At 50.3% G+C, this 25,312-nt stretch overlaps 1 protein-coding gene and 1 non-coding gene across 6 annotated transcripts; both read left to right on the top strand.

Moving 5' to 3' along the window:
• The first annotated feature begins 3,554 nt into the window (after positions 1–3,554).
• LOC103541842 (melanoma-associated antigen D4) lies at positions 3,555–11,388 on the top strand. Of its 5 annotated transcripts, none has more exons than XM_070605982.1 (14): positions 3,890–4,075; positions 4,835–4,893; positions 5,025–5,235; positions 5,542–6,372; positions 6,726–6,929; positions 7,030–7,093; positions 7,319–7,398; positions 7,776–7,867; positions 8,482–8,561; positions 8,646–8,688; positions 9,109–9,171; positions 10,120–10,234; positions 10,570–11,000; positions 11,182–11,388. In XM_070605982.1, the coding sequence occupies exons 1-14, from the start codon at positions 3,935–3,937 to the stop codon at positions 11,189–11,191; spliced, it is 2,424 nt and encodes an 807-aa protein (XP_070462083.1). In that variant the 5' UTR covers positions 3,890–3,934; the 3' UTR covers positions 11,192–11,388. The 5 variants fall into 5 exon arrangements, with proteins under 5 accessions (XP_070462085.1, XP_070462086.1, XP_070462083.1 ...); XM_070605986.1 differs by having other exon boundaries at positions 3,933–4,075; positions 4,714–4,893; XM_070605984.1 differs by lacking the exon at positions 4,835–4,893 and having other exon boundaries at positions 3,555–4,075.
• Positions 9,737–9,866, top strand: LOC139081252 (small nucleolar RNA SNORA11). The gene has a single exon (XR_011536373.1). It is a non-coding gene; the product is annotated as a small nucleolar RNA SNORA11 (small nucleolar RNA).
• Positions 11,389–25,312: the final 13,924 nt, after the last annotated feature.

Here is a 25,312-nt window from a genome sequence, read left to right as displayed (position 1 = left end):
TGTAATGCCACAGGCCATGAAAAGGTTGTAACCATGATCACTTGATCCCAAGGAGGTTTTGGGAGGTGGTGTTAGACTAATGAGACTCAGTGGAAACACACAGCCATATATTGGCGTTTAAATGCTAATATCTCCCAAGCTCTGTGTTCTGTTCTAATTCACCGTGGGCCTGAATTGTTACCTTCAGCTGACAGAGGATTATAGACAACATCTTGAGGACTTGAAGGAACTGAAATGGACAAGCGCTAACCATACTGAAACCACGGCGACTTACTGATCTTAGTTTTGCCGTAAGAGCTTCTTCTCCCTTCTCTTGAGACACGAGGTAGGTAAAAGTTTACAGTGATCCCAGTTTGGGTACCTTTGTGTAAGGGTGTATGCAGCACGGGTGTGGCCTCACAGTGGGATTTATTTGGGAAGGACGGAGGAAAGCAAGCATGATGAGAGTTTGTGAGAGCGCAACACTGGTTTTCCAATGGTCAACAGCAGCCCTAGGACAGTTAACACAGCCTAACCAGAGGCTGATCGACCAGCGTACTCGTGAGGCTTAATTCAGAGAGTGGCGATCAAGGAAAAGGTATTGTCGGACAAATCCTTTTTATCCTCAGTTCCTTCTCTTTTGAGTGGTGGGGGAGTGAGGACAACCTGCTTAATGTCAGACCAGTTTAAGAACCGGAAACTGGCTTCATGGTACCCAAGGTTGGCGCACGAACCCCTGAGGAAACGGCAGGTGTGAGGAGCCACCGGCATTCAGCAGGCCTTAACCAGTCCTCCTATTGACGGTCATTTTGGTGGCGGGTAGAACCGCTTTTGCATCACCGTGGGTCCTAACGATGCAGAAGAGCACTGCCATCCTGATCCACACCCACAGAGGGAGAGCAGACGCTGTAAGACCAAGTTAGACATAGCTCACCAAGGGCCGAATGAGGAAGAAGCGTCTCCATCTCCCTGGGAGCCCTTGGACAAGTCAGCATTATCTCCCGATGGAATGAGGGAAAGAGGCTCCTAACTAATTTCTTGATGTTTCTATTCTTGCTCCTCCACCGTGCTCTCCACGTTTTTCCAGAAAATCCTTTTTAAAAAATGACCATAAAAACCATTAGGACAGACCCTTGCTTGGAAAGCTTGAATGGCTTCTTACTGCCTTAGATGGGACAAACAGTTGTCCCTGGGGAAACACATCGGTAAAACATCGTGAAGGAACGCCATGCATTACCTGTGCATAGTCACGTAGATAGATCTCAGATGCATGGATAGCAAGGTAGATACATTTAAAAGAACAGTTCTCAGTGAAAAAATTTTGAATTTAAGAAAAATTGAAGTGCCATCATGCTTCCAGCCATAGCGGATTAACAGGAACCCGATTTACGCACCCACCTAAACATCTATAAATCAAAACAGTTATAAAGCTTTACGTCATGGCACCACAGGCCACACCGGGACAGCGATCCCCGAGAGAAGGAAAACTAAGAAGATGAGCCCTCTGATTGCCCAATTCCTCCAACTTCTTGCCTGGACAGAGTTTACAGGCTGCAGCACGGGGAGACCGAACGCAAACAGAGCCCAATGGACAACTTGACTGTAGGAGACAGAGTTGAGAATTCCAGAGGCCAACGTGACTAGGATTCGCTGGGCGTAATGGAGGGCGAGAGCTGCACAGCTTTCCCATCTGGGTGCAGTGTCAGAAAGGGAGAGTGGTGGTAGTTGACTCCCATTTTCTAGACTGAGTAGTTGTGTGGGGAATGGTGCCAATTACTAAGATTGGGAAGACGGGGTGTTTTAGAAATGAGAGAGATGGCGGGATGGGGTGTGAGTGTGCGGGAGGGGTGGCTGTACCAAGTGACCGGTCCTAGACAAGCTCACCTTGAGGAGCCCTTGAGACATCCAAGTGGAGAAGTCATGTAGGCGAGTGAATGTATGGGTTTGGACCTCAAAGGTGAAGTTCAAAGTGTAGATTTTGGAGTTCTTAGCATATTAGCACATACAGTTATACAGAATATAGAGAGGCTGATAAAAAACAAAGATGATAAAAGTTCTCACCATAAGAAAAAAAATTGTAATTATGAGCGGTGATGGATGTTAACTAGACTTATGGCGGTGATCATTTCGCAACATATACAGATATTGAATCATTATGTTGTACACCCCCCAGAAAAATACAATGTTTTATGTCAACTAGACCTCAATTAAAAAAAAAAGAAAGAGAAAGAAAAAATAAAATAAAATAAAATAAAAACGAATATCAAAGTCCACTACGGTTTTCGTAAAAAGCACAGGTTCAATTTGAGATGGGACTATAGCATTATCTATGACCCTACAGTGGTTTCTCAAGGCTTTCGTTTCTCGGGTCTGGTCACCTCCCACAGAAACGTGTTATACGGAAAAGGCTGAAGAGACCCAGGCAGCTGACAGGGGAGGTTGCTATGCAACAGCTGAGGAAAGCCATCCAGCCAGGCAGAGTTGATATTGGTCACTGGAGAGTAAAAGCCGTGGTCCTAGCAGGAAGCTTCCATTCATACACAGGAGTCCTGGAGAGGCTGGACATAAAAACGAGTTTAAAAGTCCACAGTGGTTTTTGGACAAAGCACAGATTTAATTCGAGATGGGGACATAGCATTTTCTGCCTCCAAAGCAGTTTCTCCAGTCATTCTAGAAGCACAGCAGCACGTGTTGGGGAGGACCCCAGTAAGTGTTCCTTGTGCCTCCCATTTTGCATGCTTGAGAAACCAGGCTCAGAGATGGCCGGTGATCTGAGTGGCCTCACAAAGCTAGCGGCAGACTGGCCCAGCACTCCATCCCTGGAATTCTGAAGTCCGGCCCAGCTTCTCTCCGCAAGACGACAGCTGCCCCAGGCCCCAGCCCTGGGAGGAAACCCGGGAAAACATTTACTCTCTGAATCAGGGCTTGCCATGGCTCAGGCACACAAGTGCCTGATTGTCCTGGCTGCTCCAGCGGGCACCAGGAAGGCCCCAGGGGCAGCGTGTTTGTGCCACTCACGGCAAAGAGGCCCGACAGTTGGAGCAGGGGGCGGGCCCCCGAGGAGCGATCCCCACACCTGGATGGACCCAGGGAGGGTAGGCGGGGGGCCGGCGGCCTCCACCTGTGTCCTCCTGGATGCAGAGCATGAGGTTAGGTCTCAGAGAGCGTAAACCTTGCTCCTTTGCGGCAGATGTTGAGGTGGGGGAGGTCTGTCGCTCAAACTGCAGAGGGGAAGGTGCCTCAGTGCCCAGGCCAGCATTAGTGGAACCTGGGTTTTGGAGTCGGGAAGACCCAGGCCCAAATTCTGCATTTTCTGTTTACTGGCTCTGTGGCTCTGTCTAGTTCACGCGGTGTGCCCGTGCCTCAGCCTGCTAATCTGTAAAATGGGGATGCTGACATCCACCTCCTGGGGCTGCTGCGAGAGGAAGATAAGCCCCAGCACAGATCACGCCACGCTGTACAAGCTGCACGAAGAGTACCTGGGGAAGCAGATGTTCCCAGCCTGTCCAGGGGCCATAGAGATGGCTAGTGGAGGGGAACACAAAGGGAACTGGCATCCTCTAACCATTTCCGTTTCCCTTGTTGCAGCTAGAGACCCAGCTAGAAACCACTGTATTTGTGACCTGGGGGTCACGCTGGGGAAGCAGGGCATAGTGGATTCCAGACCACGCTGGAGGAGCTTAGGGGGAAGGGGGAGGCCGGGGCTGAGAAGCATTGTGCAAAAGTGGGGGATCGAGGGTAGATGGCGGGGTGGGTCGAAGTGCACCACAGAGTGTGAGCGCGGGCGCCTGCGGTCAGAGTGCCAGGGGGGCGGGGCGGTGAGGTGAGGGGAATCTGGCGGGAAGAAGAAAACGCCCCCCCACCGCGCCCACCCACTCGCGGAATCGCATGCGCACTGGGGACCTGGTGGAAAGGGCTTTTGTTGGGAAAGCGGGCGGGCTGGAGGGGTCCGCGCATGCGCAGGCTGCCCAGCCGCGGGGGGTGCGCGGAGAGAAGGGGCGGGGTGGTCGGAGCTGCTGTGCTGGCAGCAGTAGGCGAGGGCGAGGCTGCGGGGTTCCTGGTGCTGAGGACGGACGCCATTGGAGCCCCGGGGAAGGTAAGGGTCCAGCCCCAGACCGGACCTGGAGAGGGCGAGTGGAACCCTGCACGCTGTGCCTTCCCCACCCCCCGCCCCCGGAGCTGAACAAAGCCCAAGCGCTCAGAACCTGAACCCCGTTAGACCCACGGGCTAGATAGGAGCCCCCTGGCCCCCGCCACCAGACCCAGGCTCCCCGATCCGAGCCCTGCTTACACCAGGGCCCACGTTCCGAACCCTTAACAGACCCGTGCGCTCCGTGCTGAGCTTCCTTAGAGCGGAGGCCCCACCCCCACCCCAACCACTCCTAGATCACGCCAACCGAGCTGACCACTTTGCCCCCTTCCTGGAGTTGCAATCCTGGGATTTGAGACCTCCAGCGCTCCAACGCAAGCCTCACCTAGTCCGAGGCCCCCACCCCATCCACCCCTGGCGCTCCTGTGTGAGCCCAGCCTGGACCCGAATCCCCCGAATCCCCCGCACCTGGACCTAGCCAGAGGGTCCCTGGGATTCGGCCTCCCACAGCTTCCTGCGGTCCCCTGTTGTCTGAGCCCTCTCATCTCATCTGCTCCCCCTTCATCCTGGCCCCCTGCTCCTGCCTTTAAATTCAGGCCCTTTGTTTCTCTCTCTCTCAATGCATCCCCTTTGGGACTCTTCAGACCCAAGCCCGCCAGTCGACCCCCTTTTCGAATGTAGCCGCTGGGATGGAGAGCCTGCCCATTCTAAACTCCCCTTTCAGTGCGAGGTCTCCGACGACGACCTCCTCTCTCCCTCTCTTAGGGCTCTGTCCCTGACAGAATCTACCCCAACAGACCAGCCTGCCCGCCTTGTACTGCCTGGTAACCTAATGATTGCTGCCCCCCCACCCCCGGGAGATCCCGCCTCCCACTGGATCCCGGCCCCTCCCCCTGAAGAGGCCTCACCGCCCCCCCCCCCCCAGGCTGAGCTCTCTTCTCCTTGGGACCCCCAGCATGGCTGAGGGAAGCTACCGCATGGAATCGGAAAGCTACAACGTTGAAGACATGGATGAGGGTAGTGATGAAGTCGGGGAGGAAGAGATGGTTGAAGGCAACGACTATGAAGAATTTGGTGCTTTTGGAGGCTACGGCACCCTCACCAGCTTTGATATCCGAATCCTCAGAGCCTTTGGGAGCTTGGGTCCAGGCCTTCGCATCTTGTCGGTGAGGCCCCTTGTTGGCCACCTGCTGCTGGCCCTGGGCCTTCTCCCCTGGGCAGGGGAACTGGGCGGCGGGGGCGGAGGGGCGCATGCCTCAAGGGAGAGGATGAAAGGGAGGGTTGAGTGGGGAAGAACGGCCCAGCTTCCCCAAACCTTTTCTCTCCTGCTTGGAGAAAGGGGGTTTGGGAGGGTCTGGGGCGTGGTCGGGGCCGGCTGCCCAGAGGAGGAGGCTGGCCGGCAGGCGCAGGGAAGCACGGCGGGAGTGTGTCGAGTTGTCTGCCTTCCCCTCCCCTTTTCTCTGGCCTTGCAGAATGAGCCCTGGGAACTGGAAAACCCTATGCTGGCCCGGACTCTGATAGAGGCATTTCAGCTGGATCCGGAAACACTTGCCAATGAGGCAGCCGCCCGTGCAGCCAACGTAGCCCGCGCCGCCGCCTCCAACCGTGCCGCTCGGGCTGCTGCCGCCGCTGCCCGTGCCACCTACAATCAGGTGGTCGCTAGCCACCTGGTGGCCACAGACCAGGCTTCAGGAGAAGATACCCGGCCCATGACGTGCCCGGCCGAGGCTCAGAGAGCCACCACTGAGACAACCCTTGCTTCTCCGCACAGCTCCCAGATGCTGCTCAACAGTGAGATGGCCGCCCCCAAGGCTCCAGCAACCTCCACACAGCCCCAGACAGCTTCTCAGGCCCAGGAGGCTGCTACCGAGGGCCCTAGTACCGCCTGTGCTTTCTCTCAGGCTCCAGGTGCCAGTGAGATGGAGGCCACCCGGCCCAAGACAGCCTTCCTGGGTCAGAACGATGTCTTTGATTTCACCCAGCCGGCAGGTGTCAGTGGCATGGCCTTCCCACGTCCCAAGAGACCCGCCCCGGCCCAGGAGGCTGCCACAGAGGGCCCCAGTGCTGCCTCCGGGGTGCCCCAGGCTGCATCTGCAAGGGAGGGGGCAGCCACCCGGCCCAAGACGACCAAGTCTGGGAAGGCTCTCGCCAAGACTCGGTGGGTGGAGCCTCAGAATGTTGTGGCAGCACCTGCTGCCAAGGCCAAGATGGCCACGAGCATCCCTGAGCCTGAGGGTGCAGCTGCCCCTGCTCAGCACAGTGCTGAGCCCTGGGCCAGGATGGGAGGCAAGAGGACAAAGAAGGTGAGAACTCCCCGCTGGCTCCGACCCGCCTTGCTCTTCTTTTTCCTCTTCTCCCTCTCCTCTCCTCTGTCTTTCCTTCCCCTCCCCTCCCCTCCCCTCCCCTCCCCTCCGCTTGTCCACCTCTCTCTGGCACAAGTGTGCTAGCATGTTTCCACTCCACGTAGTCCCTGCCCTCAGGCCTGGAGGGAGAAGAGGTTGGCTTAGTGCCTGGCATTTAGTAAGCACTCAGCACATGTCATCCGCCGTTCACACTACTCTCACTTGCAAGGCCCTGCTCTAGTTAAGATGTGTGCCGGGTGCTTTTGCACGGTGAGCCTGGTAGCCGTGGGTCTGTCCTCTCTCTAATGCTACAGTCCAAGCACCTGGATGACGAATATGAGAGCAGCGAGGAGGAAAGAGAGCCTCCTGCGGTCCCACCGACCTGGAGAGCATCGCAGCCCCCATTGGCGGTGCGGGCTCAGATGGCCCCTCGGCCCCCGATGGCCCTGAGGTCCCAGGTACCCTCAAGGCACGTACTGTGCCTGCCACCCCGCAACGTGACCCTTCTGCAAGAGAGGGTAAGAAGTCTGCCCTTCCCCCGTCTCCTCCCCTCCCTTGCGGGCCAGTTCTCTGAGGTCACCTATGCCTTGATCTCCCCGTGTGCTGCTCCTTCTTCAGGCAAATAAGTTGGTGAAATATCTGATGATTAAAGACTACAAGAAGATCCCCATCAAGCGCTCAGGTGGGCAACCTGTGCCCCCTCCCTGAGCTCTGCCCTCCCCCGACCCCACCCTCTGGGCCTCCCATCAGGTGCCCCCACCCATCAGACCGTGGCCGATCACTGCCTTTGCACAGTACCACAGTACGGGGTCCTGCCTGTGCTCCCCTCAGCAGGGCTGACCGAGGGGCTGCAGCTCTGTGGCCCCCGCTCAGCCCGGGTGCTTTCCCCACCTCTCCCCTCCTGCAGACATGCTGAAGGACGTCATCCGAGAATACGACGAACATTTCCCTGAGATCATTGAGCGAGCAACATACACCCTGGAAAAGGTGGGCGCAGAGACGGGGGGCGGCTCTGTGGAACACGAGTGGCAGGGAAGCCTTGCACCCTGCAGCCCGTCGAGGCCCGGTTTCAGGACTGCCTGCTCTGGAAGCCTTTCGTAACCTCTCCACCTGGGAGCTTCCACTGTGTACCTCCTTCCCTCGTGCTCTCTCAGTATGTCCGTTGCCTCGTGAAGTGAGTCCTGGCGCCTCGGCCGGTGCCAGAGGTCCCACAGGGCAGTTCCTCTGCGTCCTCTCTTCTTCCACCCTCCCCCACGACTTGGGGTTCCCTGCTGAGGAAAAGTTCTAACGGGGAATTGAGTGACTGCGTGCAGGACACCCAGCGTGGATTTTTCATCTCACGTTCTGTTTTCTCCCCCGTGTAGAAGTTTGGGATCCACCTGAAGGAAATTGACAAGGAGGAACACCTGTACATCCTTGTCTGCACACGGGATTCTTCAGCTCGCCTCCTGGGAAAGTGAGAAAGGGCAGGAGGGCGTGGCCTTCCCCGGTGGTGTCTCGCCCCTCCTCTCTGAGAAACGGGAAAACGGCTTGAGGGCCTAGCACCGACCCCACTCACAGTTAGGGGTGCCGAGCGATTAAGGGACGAAAGGGGTAGAAACGTGGCACGAGGCCTTGCTGCGATCAGGGTTTCACCCCCGTTCTCCCCTCCGCCCCGCAGTCTTCCTAGGAAAGCAGGCTTCTTGTTGCTTGCCTCTTCTTGCTAAGTGCTTGGCCGTGGCTTGGCAGAGAGGTCCTGGGGGGAGCTTCCTGTTGAGTTGTGCTCCCGATGCACAAAGGGCAGGGTAGGTCTGGATGTGCCTCTGGACACATGGTTGCCAAGGGTTTGCTCCCTGCCTAGCCCCATCCTTGGCAGAACCCTGGGAGGTGGTGTTAGTATCCACATGAGATGGTTGGAGTGACTCCACCTCCGGCGGAGGGGTGCACTGTCTGGATCAGGTAGCAAACCGTGCACAGAGTGGGAAGAAGTGCCCTGTGGCCGTGCGCTCTGGGAGAGGCTAGTTGGGTGAGCTATCTGTAGTCCCTCGGGTAAACGGCTGCCTGACAGGATCCCTCTTTCTACACCTTTAGGACCAAGGACACTCCCCGCCTGAGTCTCCTCTTGGTGATTCTGGGAGTCATCTTCATGAATGGCAACCGTGCCAGCGAGGGTGAGTGGCTGGCTCTCCAGCTGGGGGCTTGCCCACAGTCTCACCTTTCTGTCCTAAATTCTTGTACCTCATCTCCCCTCACAGCTGTCCTCTGGGAAGCACTACGCAAGATGGGACTGCGCCCTGGGTACGAGTGGGCTCTCTCGGCTCCCACCCCTCAGTATTGTCCTTGGGCACAAGAGGAGGCCCCAGGATTGCAACTGCCTGGTGGTCTGGCGCGGGGCAGCCACGTCCTGGATTTGGTAGAGGGCAAAGGGTCTCACCAGGGTGCTTGTGGAAACGGTCCTGAACTCTCAGCCACCTCTCTGTTCCATGTCCCCTCTCTGTCCCCAGATGAGAGCTAAGAGAAACCATCCGAATTAGGGGCTCTATCAAACCCCTACCTAGGCCATCACTGATGAGCAGGCATCTGGCCCCTGCTGCATGCCCAGGCCTCCATGGGGATGCCCCATAGGCTGTGAAGCTCTCAACCCTGCTAGGGAGTACTCCTGCCCAAATCCGGGCACCGCCACCATCGCTAGTCATGCATTCTTTTCCTTGCCCTCAGGGTGAGGCACCCATTCCTTGGCGATCTGAGGAAGCTCATCACAGATGACTTCGTGAAGCAGAAGTGAGTATTGACTGAGTGAACTTTCTCTCACACTCGTGCATTGCTCGTGTGCTGGGCTGGCTGAGGAAGCCCTTGCCCATCCCATATCTAACACTAGAGGGATGAGGGTCTGTGGTGTGAGTGTGGGTTGGCGGTATTGTGAGTGTTGGGGGGAGTAGAATTTCGGGGAGTCTTGGGGAAAGGGAGCACACGTTGACTGAGCACGCGGTGTGGGCTATGTTGTAGCCACTGTCTCGTCCGGCACCTGCCCTGTAGGCTGTGTGAGAATTTCCCCTGCTTTTTTACATCTCAGGAACCCGGGGCTCAGATAGTGGAAGCCTGAGCATGGCCCTGGCTGGTAAGGGGCCCACTCTCTGGTCCCTGGAGGACGCGTGTGCACTCACACGGGTGCACCAGCGCATGTGTATGCACACATGCACGTGTGCGTGCGCGCGCGCACGCACACACACGGTCGGGAGTAGGCACGGAGAACGCTGCTCTTGGATGACTGTGTCTTCCCTTCACAGTCGTTGTCTATGGTGGACTGTCCCAGGACTCAGCCAGGCCATGGCCAAGACCCTGTGGTGGGGTGTGCTCAGAGCAGGGGACCTGAAGAAACAGCTCCTCTGTTTACAACACACCCAACAGGCATCTGGGTTCATTGTGACAAGGGGCACAAAACTTGTGGCCTTCCTATGAGCAAATACCCTACACGGGGGCCCCCCTGCACCTCCACGTGGCCGCTGGGCAGGACCAATGGCCTAAGGCTGTGAAGGCCTCAATATTGGAGGCAGGAACCCTGAGGGGGGAGGCGAGCATGGGAGTGGGGCATGGGCTGGAGGGCCGGAGCAGTCCCCCTGCAGGAGCTGAGCTGCAGCGCCGGGCTGGGAAGGGGCCACCTGGGAGCCAGTAGTGCAAGAACAGGTCTGCCTGGCCGGAAGCCAAAGTTTATTTTCCTCTTGCACTAAGGTACCTGGAATACAAGAAGATCCCCAATAGCAGCCCACCTGAGTATGAATTCCTGTGGGGCCTGCGAGCCCGGCACGAGACCAGCAAGATGAGGGTGCTGAGATTCATCGCCCAGGTGACGGAGAGGCTCTGTTCAGGGCCGGGCACTGGGGTTGGCACTTCCCAGACCTTGTTTGTTTCTTGGTCACGACCTTCTTAGGCCGTTTGTCCAGTGAGGATACTGAAGCTCAGAAAGGTTGTCTAAGTCACTTACACAAGTTCACAGACGTAGTATGTGTGAGGGATGGGGCGAAATCCCAGGTCTGGCCCAGAATGATAGGAGCCCGATTCCAGGCCTCTTGATTTTTGTCATGATTACGCAAAGCCTTGCACGGGAGGGTCTGTGGCAGGAAGCAGGTGCTCAGTGAACGTAGGGTGGCTGTTAGGATGGTTGCTGTTATTCCATCGCAGAATCAGAACCGAGACCCCCGGGAGTGGAAGGCTCATTTCTTGGAGGCTGTGGATGATGCTTTCAAGACGATGGATGTGGATATGGCCGAGGAGCACGCCAGGGCCCAGATGAGGGCCCAGATGAACATCGGAGATGAAGCTCTGATTGGACGATGGAGCTGGGACGACATACAGGTGGAGCTCCTGACCTGGGATGAGGACGGAGATTTTGGAGACGCCTGGGCCAGGATCCCCTTTGCTTTCTGGGCCAGATACCATCAGTACATTCTGAATAGCAACCGTGCCAACAGGAGAGCCACTTGGAGAGCTGGCGTCAGCAGTGGCACCAACGGTGGGGCCAGCACCAGCATCCTAGATGGCCCTAGCACCAGCTCCACCATCCGGACCAGAAATGCCGCCAGAACGAGTGCCAACTTCTTCTCCTGGATCCAGTAAGCTTGCCGGTCGATACATGAGACTCTGAAGGAGGGGCTGTGAGAAGACAGGACAAGGCCTGGGGTCGGGTGGCGGAACGAGGAGAGTGTGGAGAGACACTTGTTTTGATCCTTACAGCCCTCTCTGTTTCACGTGTGTGTATATTTCTGTTTTCCCCTCTGTGTCTTCTGTCGACAGGCAACGCTGATGAGCTGCCGCCGTCACTCACCGAGCCAGAGTGCCTCCTCAGATCCCTCCTTAACGTAGCACTCTAGGCGCCTTCTACCTGCCCATCGGAGATGGCATGCCAGATGAAGCTCTCTTTGCCCTTCCCGCCTTCATTGTGTGCTTTTGTCGTGCTTTCATGTTTTTGGTATCAGTGTTACATTAAAGTTGCAAAATGAATTGGGGCGTTTTCTCCTTTACCTGTGCAGGAATTGATCTGAGTGGCACGTGGTCGGGCTCCCAGGATTGGTTTGCCCAGAAGGCAGACAGGTGCGGGCAGGGTGCTGGCAGATGTGGCAGTGCCAGCTGAGTGTGCGGACCATTCCGGTCCACACAGTTCCGTGATTTCCTGTACCGTGCTGCCCCAGTTAGACGCCAACGGGGGCTGCAGGAGAAGGGATGGCATGGAGGACTGTGGGTTGGTGCCGCTGTCCCTCCCACCAAGGGACAGGGTCCACAGACACCCACCAGGGCCCAACTCTTCTGCCTCATCTTTGGAACCGCCACCCCAGAACCCTTCCCTCATCATCAACAATTGCAGGGCCTCATCCCCGAGATGCAGTCTTAAGGACGATGAGGTAGGCCTCACAGTGACATTCTCACCCTTCCAGCGGGTAGAAGGAGGAGCTGTTCCTGCTGCGAGAGTAGATTTTATGAAACCAAAGCTGCGGGCCGACCCCGACAGCCCATTGCCTGTGACTGACCCGAAGCCCGTTGGGACCTCTAGAGCTCTTCTTCATTGGAAGCAGGGCTCCCCAGTGAGGCCGAGGCCAGGCCTTGGTCCTGGGTCTTCAAGGGCTGGGTGATTCCTGTGGCGGGGGGGGGGGGGGGGGGGTGGCGGGCGGCGGGGGCTGGGACTGCACTTCCTCCAGTGAGCGACACCGAGGGCAGGGACACTTTGGACCCCTGGGATGGGCTCAGCAGGCAGGGACAGTGTCCAGAGCTTTCTCGGATCCCCTGGTGATGTCCACAGCTTGGGAGGACAAGGCCTCAGGTTCAGATGAGAGAGAGTAGCCGGAGGGCCCCTGTCCGCCCTTGCCTCTTTTGTCCAAGAAGAGGCTCTCCTCCCTCAGTCAGACCTGGATCGCGACCCAGACCCAGCTGTGTAATTTGCCAGCCCCAGTGGAAAATGAAACCACGGGTCCCCTTGCTCCAAAATTACTGAGAATTCCAGAAGAGCAACAGCAGAGCATTGCAGCGTGTGTGCAGTCCTGAGCGGAGTCCTGTGGGACCCTGCATAGGGCGCACCCCCTGGAAGCTGGCTCTGTACGGACGCCTCTCCTACAGATAGGCTTCAGGTGGGTTTCTGCCCTGTTGGCCGGTGCCGTGGTTTCTGCCTCCCTGGCTGCTGGGTCCATGCTTGGCGACATGGACATCCGTGATTCTGACAGAAATTGTGTCTCCTTCCCTGGGATGTGGGAAGAATGAAGCATGCCTGGGTCCCCAGTCCTGGGGTGATGAATGATACGTGCCGTTTCTGGCACCCTCGTCCTGGGAACCTCCCTGGCCCCTGTTGTGCACCCAGTAGGCACATGCCTTTTCATCGATGAAGGTGGCAGCACTCACCATAAGCCACAGGTGTGAGTTTGAGCACTGTGTGCAGAGGGCACTTGAGAGATGGCAGCTCATCTGGAAAGGAGGAGAAAGCAGCCTTGAGAGACAGGGTGCTGGGGAGGGCACCACCTCCCCAGGCCTCCAGGCTTGCAGCACTCTCCCCGCCCATCTCTCCTTCCCCATGGTCTTCCTCACCAGGGGCCCACTCCCCCCGCACTCTGCAGTGGGCAGTGCTGAGAGCAAGGTGGGCAGGGAGGAAGAGAGCAGAGGGGCGGCCTTGGGAGCAGGGAGGGAGGAGGGCCCTGGGGAATGCAGGCAGACTGTGGGTGCCCCAGGGGGTTAGTCTGGTCACCTAGGAGGCGGCCTTCCTCCTCACTCACAGGGCAGACGTGACACCGAGGCAGGCCTCCCTCCCGCCCCCAGCCTCGGGCCTTCCACAGGCTCCCCGACCACAAAGGCCCACACTGCGTCTCAGCAAGTGTTTTTCGAGAACCTACTATGCGCCAGGGCCCTTGGATGAGGTGTGCATGCACCTTGCAGCTCCCACAGCTTTCTCCCCAGCCCAGGCCTGCGCTCTCTGACTCCTCTCACGCTTGTTGATGGACAAGCATTCCTCGATTCACTTGTTTCCAGTTATTGACTATTATGCATAAGGTGGTTCTAAATATTCACGTACAATTTCTTGTACCGGCCTAGTTGTTGTTAGCCAGACAGCTCTGGGGTGAGTGGCACCCTCTCAGAGGCCTGTACCATGGGTAAGGACACTGAGGCTCCAAGACCCTTGTTGTAAGCCACACAACCAGAAAGTGGCTGCGCTGGTCCTTGAGCCCAGGACCCTTTGAGGTCAAACGTGTGCTCTGCCCACTGCAGACAGCTGCCACTGCCTTCGAGGGCCTCACGGTGTCGTGGGGGCGACACACCCACCTCTCACCCCTCTCTGCAGAAGCCCACCCTCCTGCCCACGCAGTCTGCCCCTACAGCTCCTCATCTCCCTTCATTGAGCCAGAACCCCACCCCTCACGGCTTCGCTGCCCCTGAGGCTTATCCTAGGCTTTTAGGACCTGCCACCACTCTCCCAGGCTCCTGAGACATCAGGTTTGGCGATATCCTGGGCATCCCTCCTGCTCCTCCTCCTCGTCTTTGTCATCATCGTGGTCAGGTCCTGGGCCTGGCGCTCTTCGTGCACCGTCTCCTTCCGTCCTCACCGATACTCTGCAGGGGTTACTGCTGCTCACTGCACACGTGTTGGAACACTCAGAGAAGGGAAGCGACTCGCCTGAGGTCTCTGGCCCAGCTCTGCCACCACCTGGACAAGTGACCTAGGCCCCGCCTTTTACTCTCTGGCCCTCAGTGCTCCCATCTCTCGCAGCACAGGATTGGACTAGATGTACTCGGAGGGGGCCCCAGCTCTGAGGCCCTGTGGGTCTGTATTCTTAGTCACATCATCTCTCTGGGCCTCAGTTTCCTCACCCGAGTAACAGGAGTAGGAGCAAATGCCCAGCCCTGCCTGGCCCTGTTCCCCGGGCAGCTGTGAGCAGCTGGAGTGGCCTGTGCATGAAAGCGGGTAAGACGTGGGTAAAGCAGTATGCAAACGGGAGGTGCATGTGCCCCCCACGCAGCCCAGGTGTGTCTGAGAGGGGAGGGCCTCTGAAATGCACCTGAGATCAGCGCCTCTCACTGCCCCTCTGAGTCCCATGACCTTGGGGAGGTCGCTTCACCTCTGAGAGCCTCCATTCCCTCATCTGCTCAGTTGGGGTTACAGGGCCCACCTCGCAGTTTCAAGAAAGACAGCATCGCGCAGTGGAGACGCGGACGGTATCAGAAATGCAGCGAGGACCCCAGTCCAACCCCCAGCACCTTTTCGCAGCGAGGAGACTCAGGACCAGGCAGAGGGAATGACTTGTCCAATGTGAAGGTCTCGAGTTCCCTGGGTCCCAAATCTGGATGAGTCCATGTTACAAGTGCTCTTTTTTCTTTTTTGAAACCAGCATTGTACAACAGATCCAAGTCTGCAGGACATTGTCCCCTTCACATATGACTTCGCACTGTCCTCACACACCCTCACAGTCTCCCGGAGACGCCAACGCTTCAGCGTCCACATCAGAAAGGGACTCTCGCACCTCAAGGTGACACAGCAGTCCCTTGCCAGGCCGCCTGTCCTAGTATGTGGTTCAGCAAATGCAGGCCATTTTATTTTGAAATAGTTGACATATCCACGGGTACAAAGTTCAAGAAATGAAACAGGGTGTACACACTCAACGACCACCCGAAGGATGAAAATTAAAAAGACCGTGAGTGCTAAGAGGTGCTGAGGATGTGGAGCAGAGGATCTCCCCCACGCTGTCCGTGGAAGGCTCAGTTTGTATGAGGCCTTTAAAACACATTAGGGATTAGAGCATGTTGATACTTTGTGCAGCCCCGAGGGAGGAAATATCAGAGACAAGGTCTAGGCCAACGTGAGCCTTCTGAAAGCAGAGAGGAAAGAAGCGGGAAGATGTAGCTCTACGACAAGGAGGCCATTGCTTTTAGCCAGGAAGCCGACACAACTGAGAGCCAGATAATCACGTGCCTGTGAGACGGCAGCAGCTACAAATCATGCTCTAGCCTGCTTCTGAAGCTGCCTAGGAAACTATGGGGTCCCGGCAACCGGAGTAGGGACGCAGGGAAGGAGTCCTAGGATCGGGCCACCCTCGTGAATCTCCTCCTCTTGCTTCCTTCCCTCAACATGAAAAAGGAGCATGAGGCACAAGTTTGGGATGCAGTGGGGGCAAGGGCAAGGGCAAAGGCAGGGGCAAGAACCAATGCAGAAGGATATTCCCAGGAGATGGAGTCCACCCTTAGCTGTCATTGCCAATTCCCATCCTGAAGCTCGCTTTGTTCATCTGTGTGAGGCGGGGGTGTGGAGGAGACGAGAGGCTGGCTAGAGCCTCCTGCTTGGTGCCCACAAGTAGAATCCTTGCATGACTGATGAAGCTCTGAACGTTTTCACGATCAGAAGTCTACGTTTTGGGTATTGCTTATTAGCAAACTGAGTTCCTCCAAGTTAAACTAATAGCCAAGGTTTCTCCTTATCAGCTTCACTGAGGTTTAATTTTCAAACCAAAACAATGTGCTCACTTTAAGTGTACAGTTCCGTGGGCTTGGACAAATGCTACCATGCACGTAGCTACCACCCCAATCAAGAAAGGGAATATTTTCATCAGCTAAGAAAGTTCCCTTGCGCCCCTTCCCACTGAATCCCTACCGTCCACATCCAGCCTTAGGCAACCACTGGTCTTTCTATATCGCTATAGTTTAGAATTCTCTTTCCTCGAGTCTATTACACACATAAATATGCGGTATGTAATCTTTCCTGTCTGTCTCCTCTTTTCCCTATTTGAATGTTTCGGAAATTCATCCATGCCACGGCAGGAATCAGTAGACTGAACTAAAATTTTTTCTATTCACAGACAACCTGATGGCCCCTATTGAAATCACACAGATATACAAAAGTCTCCTATCCTAGAACTAATAACTGAATTTATCTAGAGTGCCGGATACAAGATTAAGACACAAAATCAATCATATTTCCATATACTAGCAAAGAAGAGTCGGAAAATGAAATTTAAGAGAGGAATGCCACTCGCCACTCAAAAAGAAGTGCAATTCTTAGCTGTGAATCCAACAAATGATGCACTCTATTTGCATGCTGAAAACAGCAAAACACTGAAGAAGGAAATAAAAGAAGACCCAAACAAATGGAGCAATGTACTATGGTCATGGATTGGAACAGGAACGCAATCAGGAACGTAAAACTTTTAGAAGGAAACAATGGAAAATCTTCGACCTGGGGTTTGGCAAAGATCTTTTAGGCGTGGCACCAAAAACCCCTTTTTCCCCTGTGAAAGATACTGTTAAGGGTTTGAACAGACAAATTCCAAGCTGGGAGAATGTATCTGCACATTACATATCCAACAAAGGTCTTGTCTTGTATCCAGAAGATGTAAAGAACTGTCAAAACTCAACAGTAAGAAAACACCGGAAAAAAAGTTTGAACAGATACTTCAACACAAAGGATATATAGGTGGCAACTGAGCACTTGAACAAGAGGTTAACCTTGCCGGCTCTCAGGCAAATGCACATTAAAGCTAAGGCAAGATAATAGCATTCCTGTATTGAAATTGCTAAAACTAAAGAAAAAGAAAAAGAAACAAGCAGGCAAGCCAACAAAAAACCACCTGACAATACCAAATGGGGTTGAGGAGGATGGGCAGCAACTGGATTTACCACATGTTGCTGGAGGGAAGGAAAAGTGGTACAGCCACTATGGAAAAACAGTTTTATTGCTTCTTAGGAAGTTAAACATACACTTAGCCACATGACCCAGCAATCTCACCCTGAAACATTTCCCTTAGAGAAGTGTAATCTTGAGTTCACACCAAAACCTATACATGAATGTTTATAGCAGCTCCGTTCTTAATCACCAAAAACTTGAAACAACCCCAAAGTCCTTCAACAAAGTGCACTATTTCCATACAATTGAATACTATTCAATGGTAGAAAGGAATGGCCTAGCGATGGAGCCAACAACTTGGATGAAACTCAAAAGCATAAATTATGCTTAGTGATAGAAGGCAGTCTCAGAAGGTTACATCTTAAATGCTTCTGCTTATATGACCTTCTTGAAAAGGCAAAACTAACATGACTGAGAGCAGATTGCTGGTGCCATGGTTAGGTGTGGAGAGAGAGTGTGACTGCAAAGGGACAGCACTGGGGACTTCTTGGGGGTGATGGAAACCTTCCGAATACTGATTGCAGTGGTGGTTACAAGAATCTAGACAGGTGTTAAAATTCCTAGAACTGGATGTCCAAAAGAAGTCTATGTCACCGAATATTAATTTAAAAATAAAATTAAGGAAATAATGGTGAAATAGTTTTCTCCATCAAACAAAAAATGTATTAGAATTGTACACCAGTGGCCTGCACTATGGAAAATATGGAATGCATTTCTTTAAGGTGAAGGAAAACCATTCCAAATCTAAACCCAGATCAATGCAAAGGAATGAATAGCTATAGAAATGGTATATATGGGTCGGAGAGGTCGGGGGGGAAGTGGTTGTTTTTTTTTTTTAAACTACTTTCTTTAAAAGCTAATTGAATGTTTTCAACACCAATACCAGTGCATTGTAGGGGATATAATATATGTATAAACAAAATGTATGGAAACGCATGATGGATGGGAGTGTAGAAATAAAGGCATACTATGTAAGTTTTTTACCTTGTAGATGAAGTAGAATCTTATTATTTTGAAGGTGAAATGCCTAAATTTAAATATGTATAATATAATCTCTACAAGAACCACTTAAATAGAAAACAAAAGGAATAGGTAACAAACCAATAGGTAGATCAAAAATGGAATACTGAAAAATATATCAGTAATGCATAAGATGGCAAGGGAATTGGGTGAAAGAAAGAATGAGAAAACAAACGAAGGAAACAAGGAAATAGAAAAGGAAGGAAAGAACTGGTCTACACGAAAGAAGATGATGGATTTGACGCCAATCACATTTATACTTAAACTAAATGTAAATATTCTGAACTCCCCAAATAAAAGGCAGAGATTTCTAGGCAGGATAGCTGTGAGACACTACAATATGCTGTTGAATAGAAACTCACTTTAATATACAGACAGACAGGGGCCGGCCCCGTGGCCGAGTGGTTAAGTTCGCGCGCTCTGCTTCGGTGGCCCAGGGTTTCTCCGGTTCGGATCCTGGGCGTGGACATGGCACCACTTGTCAAGCCATGCTGAGGCGGCATCCCACATGTCACAACTACAAGGACCCACATCCAAAAATACGCAACTCTATACGAGGGGAGGGGCTTTGGGAGAAAAAGGAAAAATAAAATCTTGAAAGAAAACAGAGAGACAGAGATAGGTTAAATGTAAAAGGATTGAAAAAGGTATACCGTGTGAACATGAATTGTGAGTAAAAAGAGAAGGTATAACAACGGATAAGGCAGATTTTAGGACCAGGAGCATTACTGGTGACAGACAGGGATGTTTAATAATGATAAAAGTGTCAGTTAATCAGGAAAGCGTAACAGTCTTCAGTGCACCGGACAACAGAAGCTTAAATTACAAAAATTGAAAACCGACAGAACTTAAAAGAGATATAGGCAAATCTATTTAATAGTTGGAAATTTCAAAAATTCTGCCTGAGGTTTTGATACGGCAAATAGATAGGAGGTCAATAATTATACGAGGGACTTTAACAAGACTATCAACTAATTTGACCTGATTATACTACATTCCTCCGCCCAGTAGCAGTAGAATACACATTCTCTGCAAAGGCCCATGGGACAAGCGCCAAGGACGATGCTATCATGGGTTATAAAACAATACTCCACCAACGAAGAAGGATCAAAGTCATGTAGAGGATGTTCTCTGGGCACAATGGAAGTAAACAAGAACTCATAACAAGAAACTTCTGGAGAATCCACAAAACTTTGAAATTAAACGTCAGACTTCAAAATAACACACAGTCAAATAGGAGGCGCTAGGGAAATTTGAAAGCATTTTGAACTAAAGGAAAATGTAAACACAACATGTCAATTTTTGTGTGATTCAGTCAAAAGAGAGGAGTTTTCAGCTTTACGTGTTCATATTAGGAAAGAAGAAAAGTCTCACGTCAATGAACCACAAAACTAAGATGCTATCAAAAGAAATAAAAAGCCGAGAAGAAGTAGAAAAAAGGAAAGAATAAGGATATCAATGAAATAGAAAACAAACAATAGAGAAAATGCGATGAAGCCAGCTGGCTGGTTCATTTGAAAAATTAATACAATCGATAAAACTCTATGCAGACTAACCAAGAAAAAGCAGGTAAGACACAAATGACCAGTATCCGGAATAGCAGTGGGGACATGACTTTCGGGTGCACAAACGCTAAAACGGTGATCAGGGAATACTATCAACAACTGTATTACCAAAAAACTGCACAACATAGAAAAAAATGGGCAAATTCTTTGAAAGACACAACCATCAAAGCTCGCTCAAGAAAATAGAGAATACTTGAATAGCCTTATACCTATTAAAGAAACAGAATTTACAGCCCAAAACCTTCACACAAAGGAAACTCCAGGCACACTTGGCCGCACTGGTGTGTTCTACAAAATATTTCAGGAAGAATTAGCGCCAAATTTGTACAACTCTGTCGGAAAAATGAAGACGAAGGAATGCTTCCCAATTCGTTCTGTGAAGCTATTATCCTTAAACCAAAACCAGACAAAGGCATTACAAGAAAATATAACTGCAAACCAATATCCTTCCAGAGCACAGACAAAAATTCTAAACAAAATGTTGGCAAGTCGAAAGCAACAATATATAAAAGACATTCTTTATGACCAAATGGAGTTTCTCTCGAAACGGAAGTTCTCTTGGACGTTTGAAAATCAACACATGAAATCAGACATATTGATAGACCTCAAAAGAGAACCATACCTCCGTCTAAATAGATGCGTGTCATAGGCAGCACAACGGCACCCAAGTGTATCCACACATTAATAATCCACGTAAACTGTGAGTATTTTACCTTACAGGCAGAAAGTACTTTTGGCAGATGTGATTAAGTTGAGGATCTTGAGGTGTGGAGATTATCCTGGATTATCTGGGTGGACCAAGGTAATCACAAAGGTCCTTCTAAGGCGGAGGCAGGAAAATGAGCGTGAGGAGGAGATGTATGACAGAAGCAGAGGTCAGAGAGGAGAGAGGTTGGAAGATGCTGTGCTGCTGGCTTTGAACATGGAGAAACGGGCACTAGCCGAGGAATGGAGGCCGCGTCTAGAACAATGGAAAGGCAAGGAACAGATTCTCCCCTGGCGGCCTCAGAGGAGCATTGCTCTGTAGACACACTGATTTTGGCCTTGTAAGACCCGTTTCGGACTTCTAACCCCCAGAACTTTACGATAACAAACCTGTGTTGTTTAAAGCCACTAAAGTATGTGGCAATGTGTTATGGCTGCAGTAGGATACTAATATAATTTAGGAAAAGCATGTACCAAAATTTAACACCCATTCAGATTAAAAACTCTCTGGAAACCAGGAATAGGAGACACTTCCTCAACCTGCCAAAGGTCATCGAAAACACACTTCATAGTTAAAAACTGAGAGCTGTCCCCCTAAGATCGCTCACCACTCCTAATCTGCACCAGACTGGCAGTCCTACCTAGTGCATTGAGGCAGGGTTTAAAAATGTTCAAAAAGGGCGTGCACGGTGGAAAGGAAGAAGTAAATTGTCTTTATCCACAGATGATATGGTCATCTACACAGAAAACCCTAAAGAATCTTTGAAAAGAATTGCTAAAACTACTGCTGGTGAGGTCAGCAAGGTTGCAGGATACGAGGTCAATAAACAAAAGTCAGTTATCGTTATCTACTGTAAAAGCAAACCATCAGAATGTAAAACAAAAATATCATTTACAAACCTGCAAAACGTGAACTACTTAGGGGTGAATTTAACAAAATATGTGCGAAGCTGTAAGATGAAACACGAAGGCATTGCCGAGAGAATTTCACAACGATGGGAACGAGTGGAGAGACAGATTAGACGGCGTGTATGGATTTTAAGACTCAGTGTTGCTAAGATGTAAATTCCCCCAAAATCAATCTATTGATTCACAGAAATTCAAAGGACTAGAAAGCAGCAAGGTGATTCTACAACTTTTACTGACATACAAAAGATTGGAAGAGCCAGAACAATTCAGACAGAGAATCACCTATGTGAAATTCTCAGGCTGGCTAACTTCATAAGTTGCTGTAAATCTACAGTCAAGGTACTGTGGGACTGGCATAAGGAGAGACGTATAAATAAACGGAAAATGAATAAAAGTCCGGAAATAGACGTACACATGTATGGGCGATTGATTTTCAAAAATGGCGCTAAGGTAATCCAATGGGGGAAAACATGCTTTCAACAAATATTGAAGAAGAATTGAATATGCACATGGAAAAAGAATGAAGCCTTCTCATCACTTCAAATCACATACAACCATAACCCAAAATAGACAATAAGCATACACATGAAGGGGAAATTATAAAACTTGTTTGTGATAACAGGAGAAAAAAACCTTTGTTAGCTTGACTTAGGCAAAGACTTCCTGGAACACAAAAAGCATGAACGAAGCAAGAGGAAACTGGTGAACTAACTTTATTAAAAAAACCAAAAAAAGGTAAAAGGCAAATCAATCAAAACTTTTGCTCTTTGGAAGATCCTGTTAAGAAAAGAAAATCCAGTCACGGAAAGCGAGAACACATATACCCTAAAGAACTTACTTGCACATGTGAATATATAAAAATCTCAAACAAGTCAATAATGGGAACCCATGACTTGTTTTAAAAATGAACAAAATATTTAAACAGGCATTTCCCTAAAGAAGATACATGAAAGGCAAGTAAACACATGAAAAGTTGCTCAAAATCCCTACTCATCATGGAAATGCAAACTAAAACCAAAATGAGACCGCAAACCATAACGACTAGAATGGCTACAATTCAAATGGCTGACAATGGCAGGGGCTGGCGAGGTGGAGCCACTACAGTTTTCATACATGCTGGTGCAAAGACTAGGTAGTTTCCGTAAAAGCTTGGCAGTTTCTTATTACGTTAAGCATACAACTACCATGTAATCCAGCCATTCTGCGCCTAGGTATTTAACCCAGAGAAATAAAAGCGTACGTCCACACCAAACGTGTATGTGAATGTTGGCAGTGGCTTTATTCATAATGTTCCCGAGCTGGAAACCTCCAAAACGTCCATCATTGGTGAATGGATTATCAAATTGCAGCATATCCATACGAAGGACCAAAAGGAACAAACTACCGACATACACAATGCGTGGGGATATCAAAAGCGTTAAGTGGAAGGCCAGAAAGAGAATACCGCATACTGTCTGATTCATGTTACATACACTTCTTGGGAAGTGAAAACCAAAACGAAAGAAGGAAGGGCTGGAGGTGGGGTGAGGAGAATGACGCGAAGGCACATGAGGAAACACCGTGGAGCACTGGAAAAGTTCTCTGTCTTGATATTGCTGGTGGTTGGTACTGACGTTTCAATTTGTCCAAACTCATCAAACCGTACGCTCAAATGGGTATAGTTTCTTGAAGGTAAACTATGTCTCCACAAAACCAAGAAATAAATGAAAGAGATAGTTTACATACAAAAAATAAAACACCTGAAAGTAAGAACTGAATGGGTACCTTTTCAACAGGTAAGACATGGTGAAAAGAGAATTAGTGTACCAGATGATGGGTCAGATAAAAAGATCCAGAATAAAATAGAGAGAGAACAAAGGATGAAAAGTACGGATGGGGTCGGAAGGGATATAGTGGATGCAGAGGCTAACATAGGCCTATTGTATTTCAATTGGAGCTCCATGAAGAGGTGACAGAGAGAGAGTGCCTCGGCAACATTTGAACAGGTAGGGGCCATGGGGTGTCCAAAACCGACACATAACGTCTGCTTAAGGCTCAAGAAACACTAAGACGCCTAAGCAGGATAATTCTGAAGTAAATATCTCAAACTTACATAGCCAAACTGCTGGAAAGCAAACAAAAAGAACATCACGAAAGCAACTGGGAAAATGAAGCCACGGTCTTCAAACAGGAACGTGAGACTGGCAGTTGACTTTCAACATGTTCAAGGAAGCCAGAAGCCTGTAGGATGATGTATTCAAAGTGCTGAAACAATGCAACTGCCAACTTAGACTTCCATAACCAGGAAAAATATCCCTCAAGATGAAGGTGAAACAAAGATCTTTTCAGACAAAAGAGTGAATGTTTCATGTTCTTACCATATGATCCAGCAATCACGCTCCTTGGTTATTTACCCAAATGTGTTGAAAACTTTTGTCCATGTAGAAACCTGCACACAAATGTTTATAGCAGCTTTATTCCTAATTGCCAAAATTTGGAAGCAATCATATAACATGCTGACTATAGTTAATATTAATGTATTGTACACTTGAAATTTGCCAAAAGAGTAGATCTCAATGTTCTCATCATGTGCGTGCACACACGCACACACACACACAGGCACAAAGGGTAACTATGTGAGATGATGGATATGTTACTTAGCTTGATCTTGATCATCATTTCACAATGTACACGTATGTCAAAACATCACATTGTACCACCTAAATATATATATTTTTAAAGTATGCGCTTTTTTGTTGGTGAGGAAGATTGGCCGTGAGCTAAGCTCTGTCACCAATCTTACTCTTTTTTTTTTCTTTCCTCCCCACAGCCCCAATACATAGTTGTATATCCTAGTTGTAGGTCATTCTAGTTCTTCTATGTGGGATGCTGCCACAGCACGTCTTGATGAGCGGTATGCAGGTCCGTGCCCAGGATCTAAACCGGCAAACCCCGGGCCACCGAAGCAGAGCATGCGAACTTAACCACTCGGCCACAGGGCCGGCCCGTAAATATATATATTTTTATTTGTCAATCATGCAATAATAAAGCTGAAGAAAGAAAAAAGATGTCCTGCAGTAGGTGAATGGATAAACTGTAATACATCCATCCAATGTAATATTGTTCATCAATAAAGACAAATGAGCTATCAAGCCACCAAGAGACACTTAGGAACCTTAAAAGTGCATTGCTACATGAAAAAACCCAATCTGAAAAGGCCACGTACTGTATAATTCCAGCTACATGATATTCTAGAAAAGGGAAAACTATGGAAGCAGTAAAAAGATCAATGGTTGCCAGGATTTTGGAGAAGTGAAGGAAGGAAGAACAGCTGGGGCAAAAGGGAGTTTTAGGACAGTGACAGGATTCCCTAAGTTACAGTGATGATGGACACACGTCATCATACGTCTGTCGAAAGTACAACACAAAGAGTGAACCCAGATGCAAGCTATGGACTTTAGTTAGTAATCATGTATCGATATTGGTTCATCAATTGTAACAGAGGGGCGACAGTAATACAACATGTAAATGATATGGGACACTAAAAGCAGGGTGCTGGTGGCGGAGGGGATGTGTATGTGGGAGCTCTCTGTACTTTCCGATCAATTTTACTGTAAGCATAAAACTTCTCTAAAAAAAAAAAGGCATTAATTTAAGTTAGAAAGAGAAAAGGTTTCGCCAACAGACCCACACTAAAGGAAATACTTAAGTGTGTTCTTTAAGCAGAAAGAGAATAATCCCTGATGAAACTCAGAGATAGGGAAGTAACGAAGACTGACACATAAGCTAAATGGGTGGGTATATTCAAATGACATTGACTTTATAAAATGGTACTAAAAGTAATAATGTCTTTTGAGAGTAAAACCATGTATGTTTGCATGTGTATATCTGTGAGTGATTAAAGTACATGGCAGCAATAGTATTAAAGTAAGGAGAGGGTCAACGCAGACTAAGTGTTCTAAGGTAGTGGTGTTGTCTGTGATGAGATAAGAGCACCAATTCATGTTAGACTCTGCGAAGTTAGGAACACAAGCTGTAGTCGCCAAACAACCACTAAAAGGATAATGAAAGAGTGAATACCTATAGAGATGATAGACGT

The sequence above is a fragment of the Equus przewalskii genome, chromosome X (genome assembly GCF_037783145.1).
Source record: "Equus przewalskii isolate Varuska chromosome X, EquPr2, whole genome shotgun sequence".
NCBI classification, from domain to species: Eukaryota; Metazoa; Chordata; class Mammalia; order Perissodactyla; family Equidae; genus Equus; species Equus przewalskii.
Note: the sequence above shows the minus strand (reverse complement) of the source record. Positions and strands in the feature narration are given on the sequence as shown.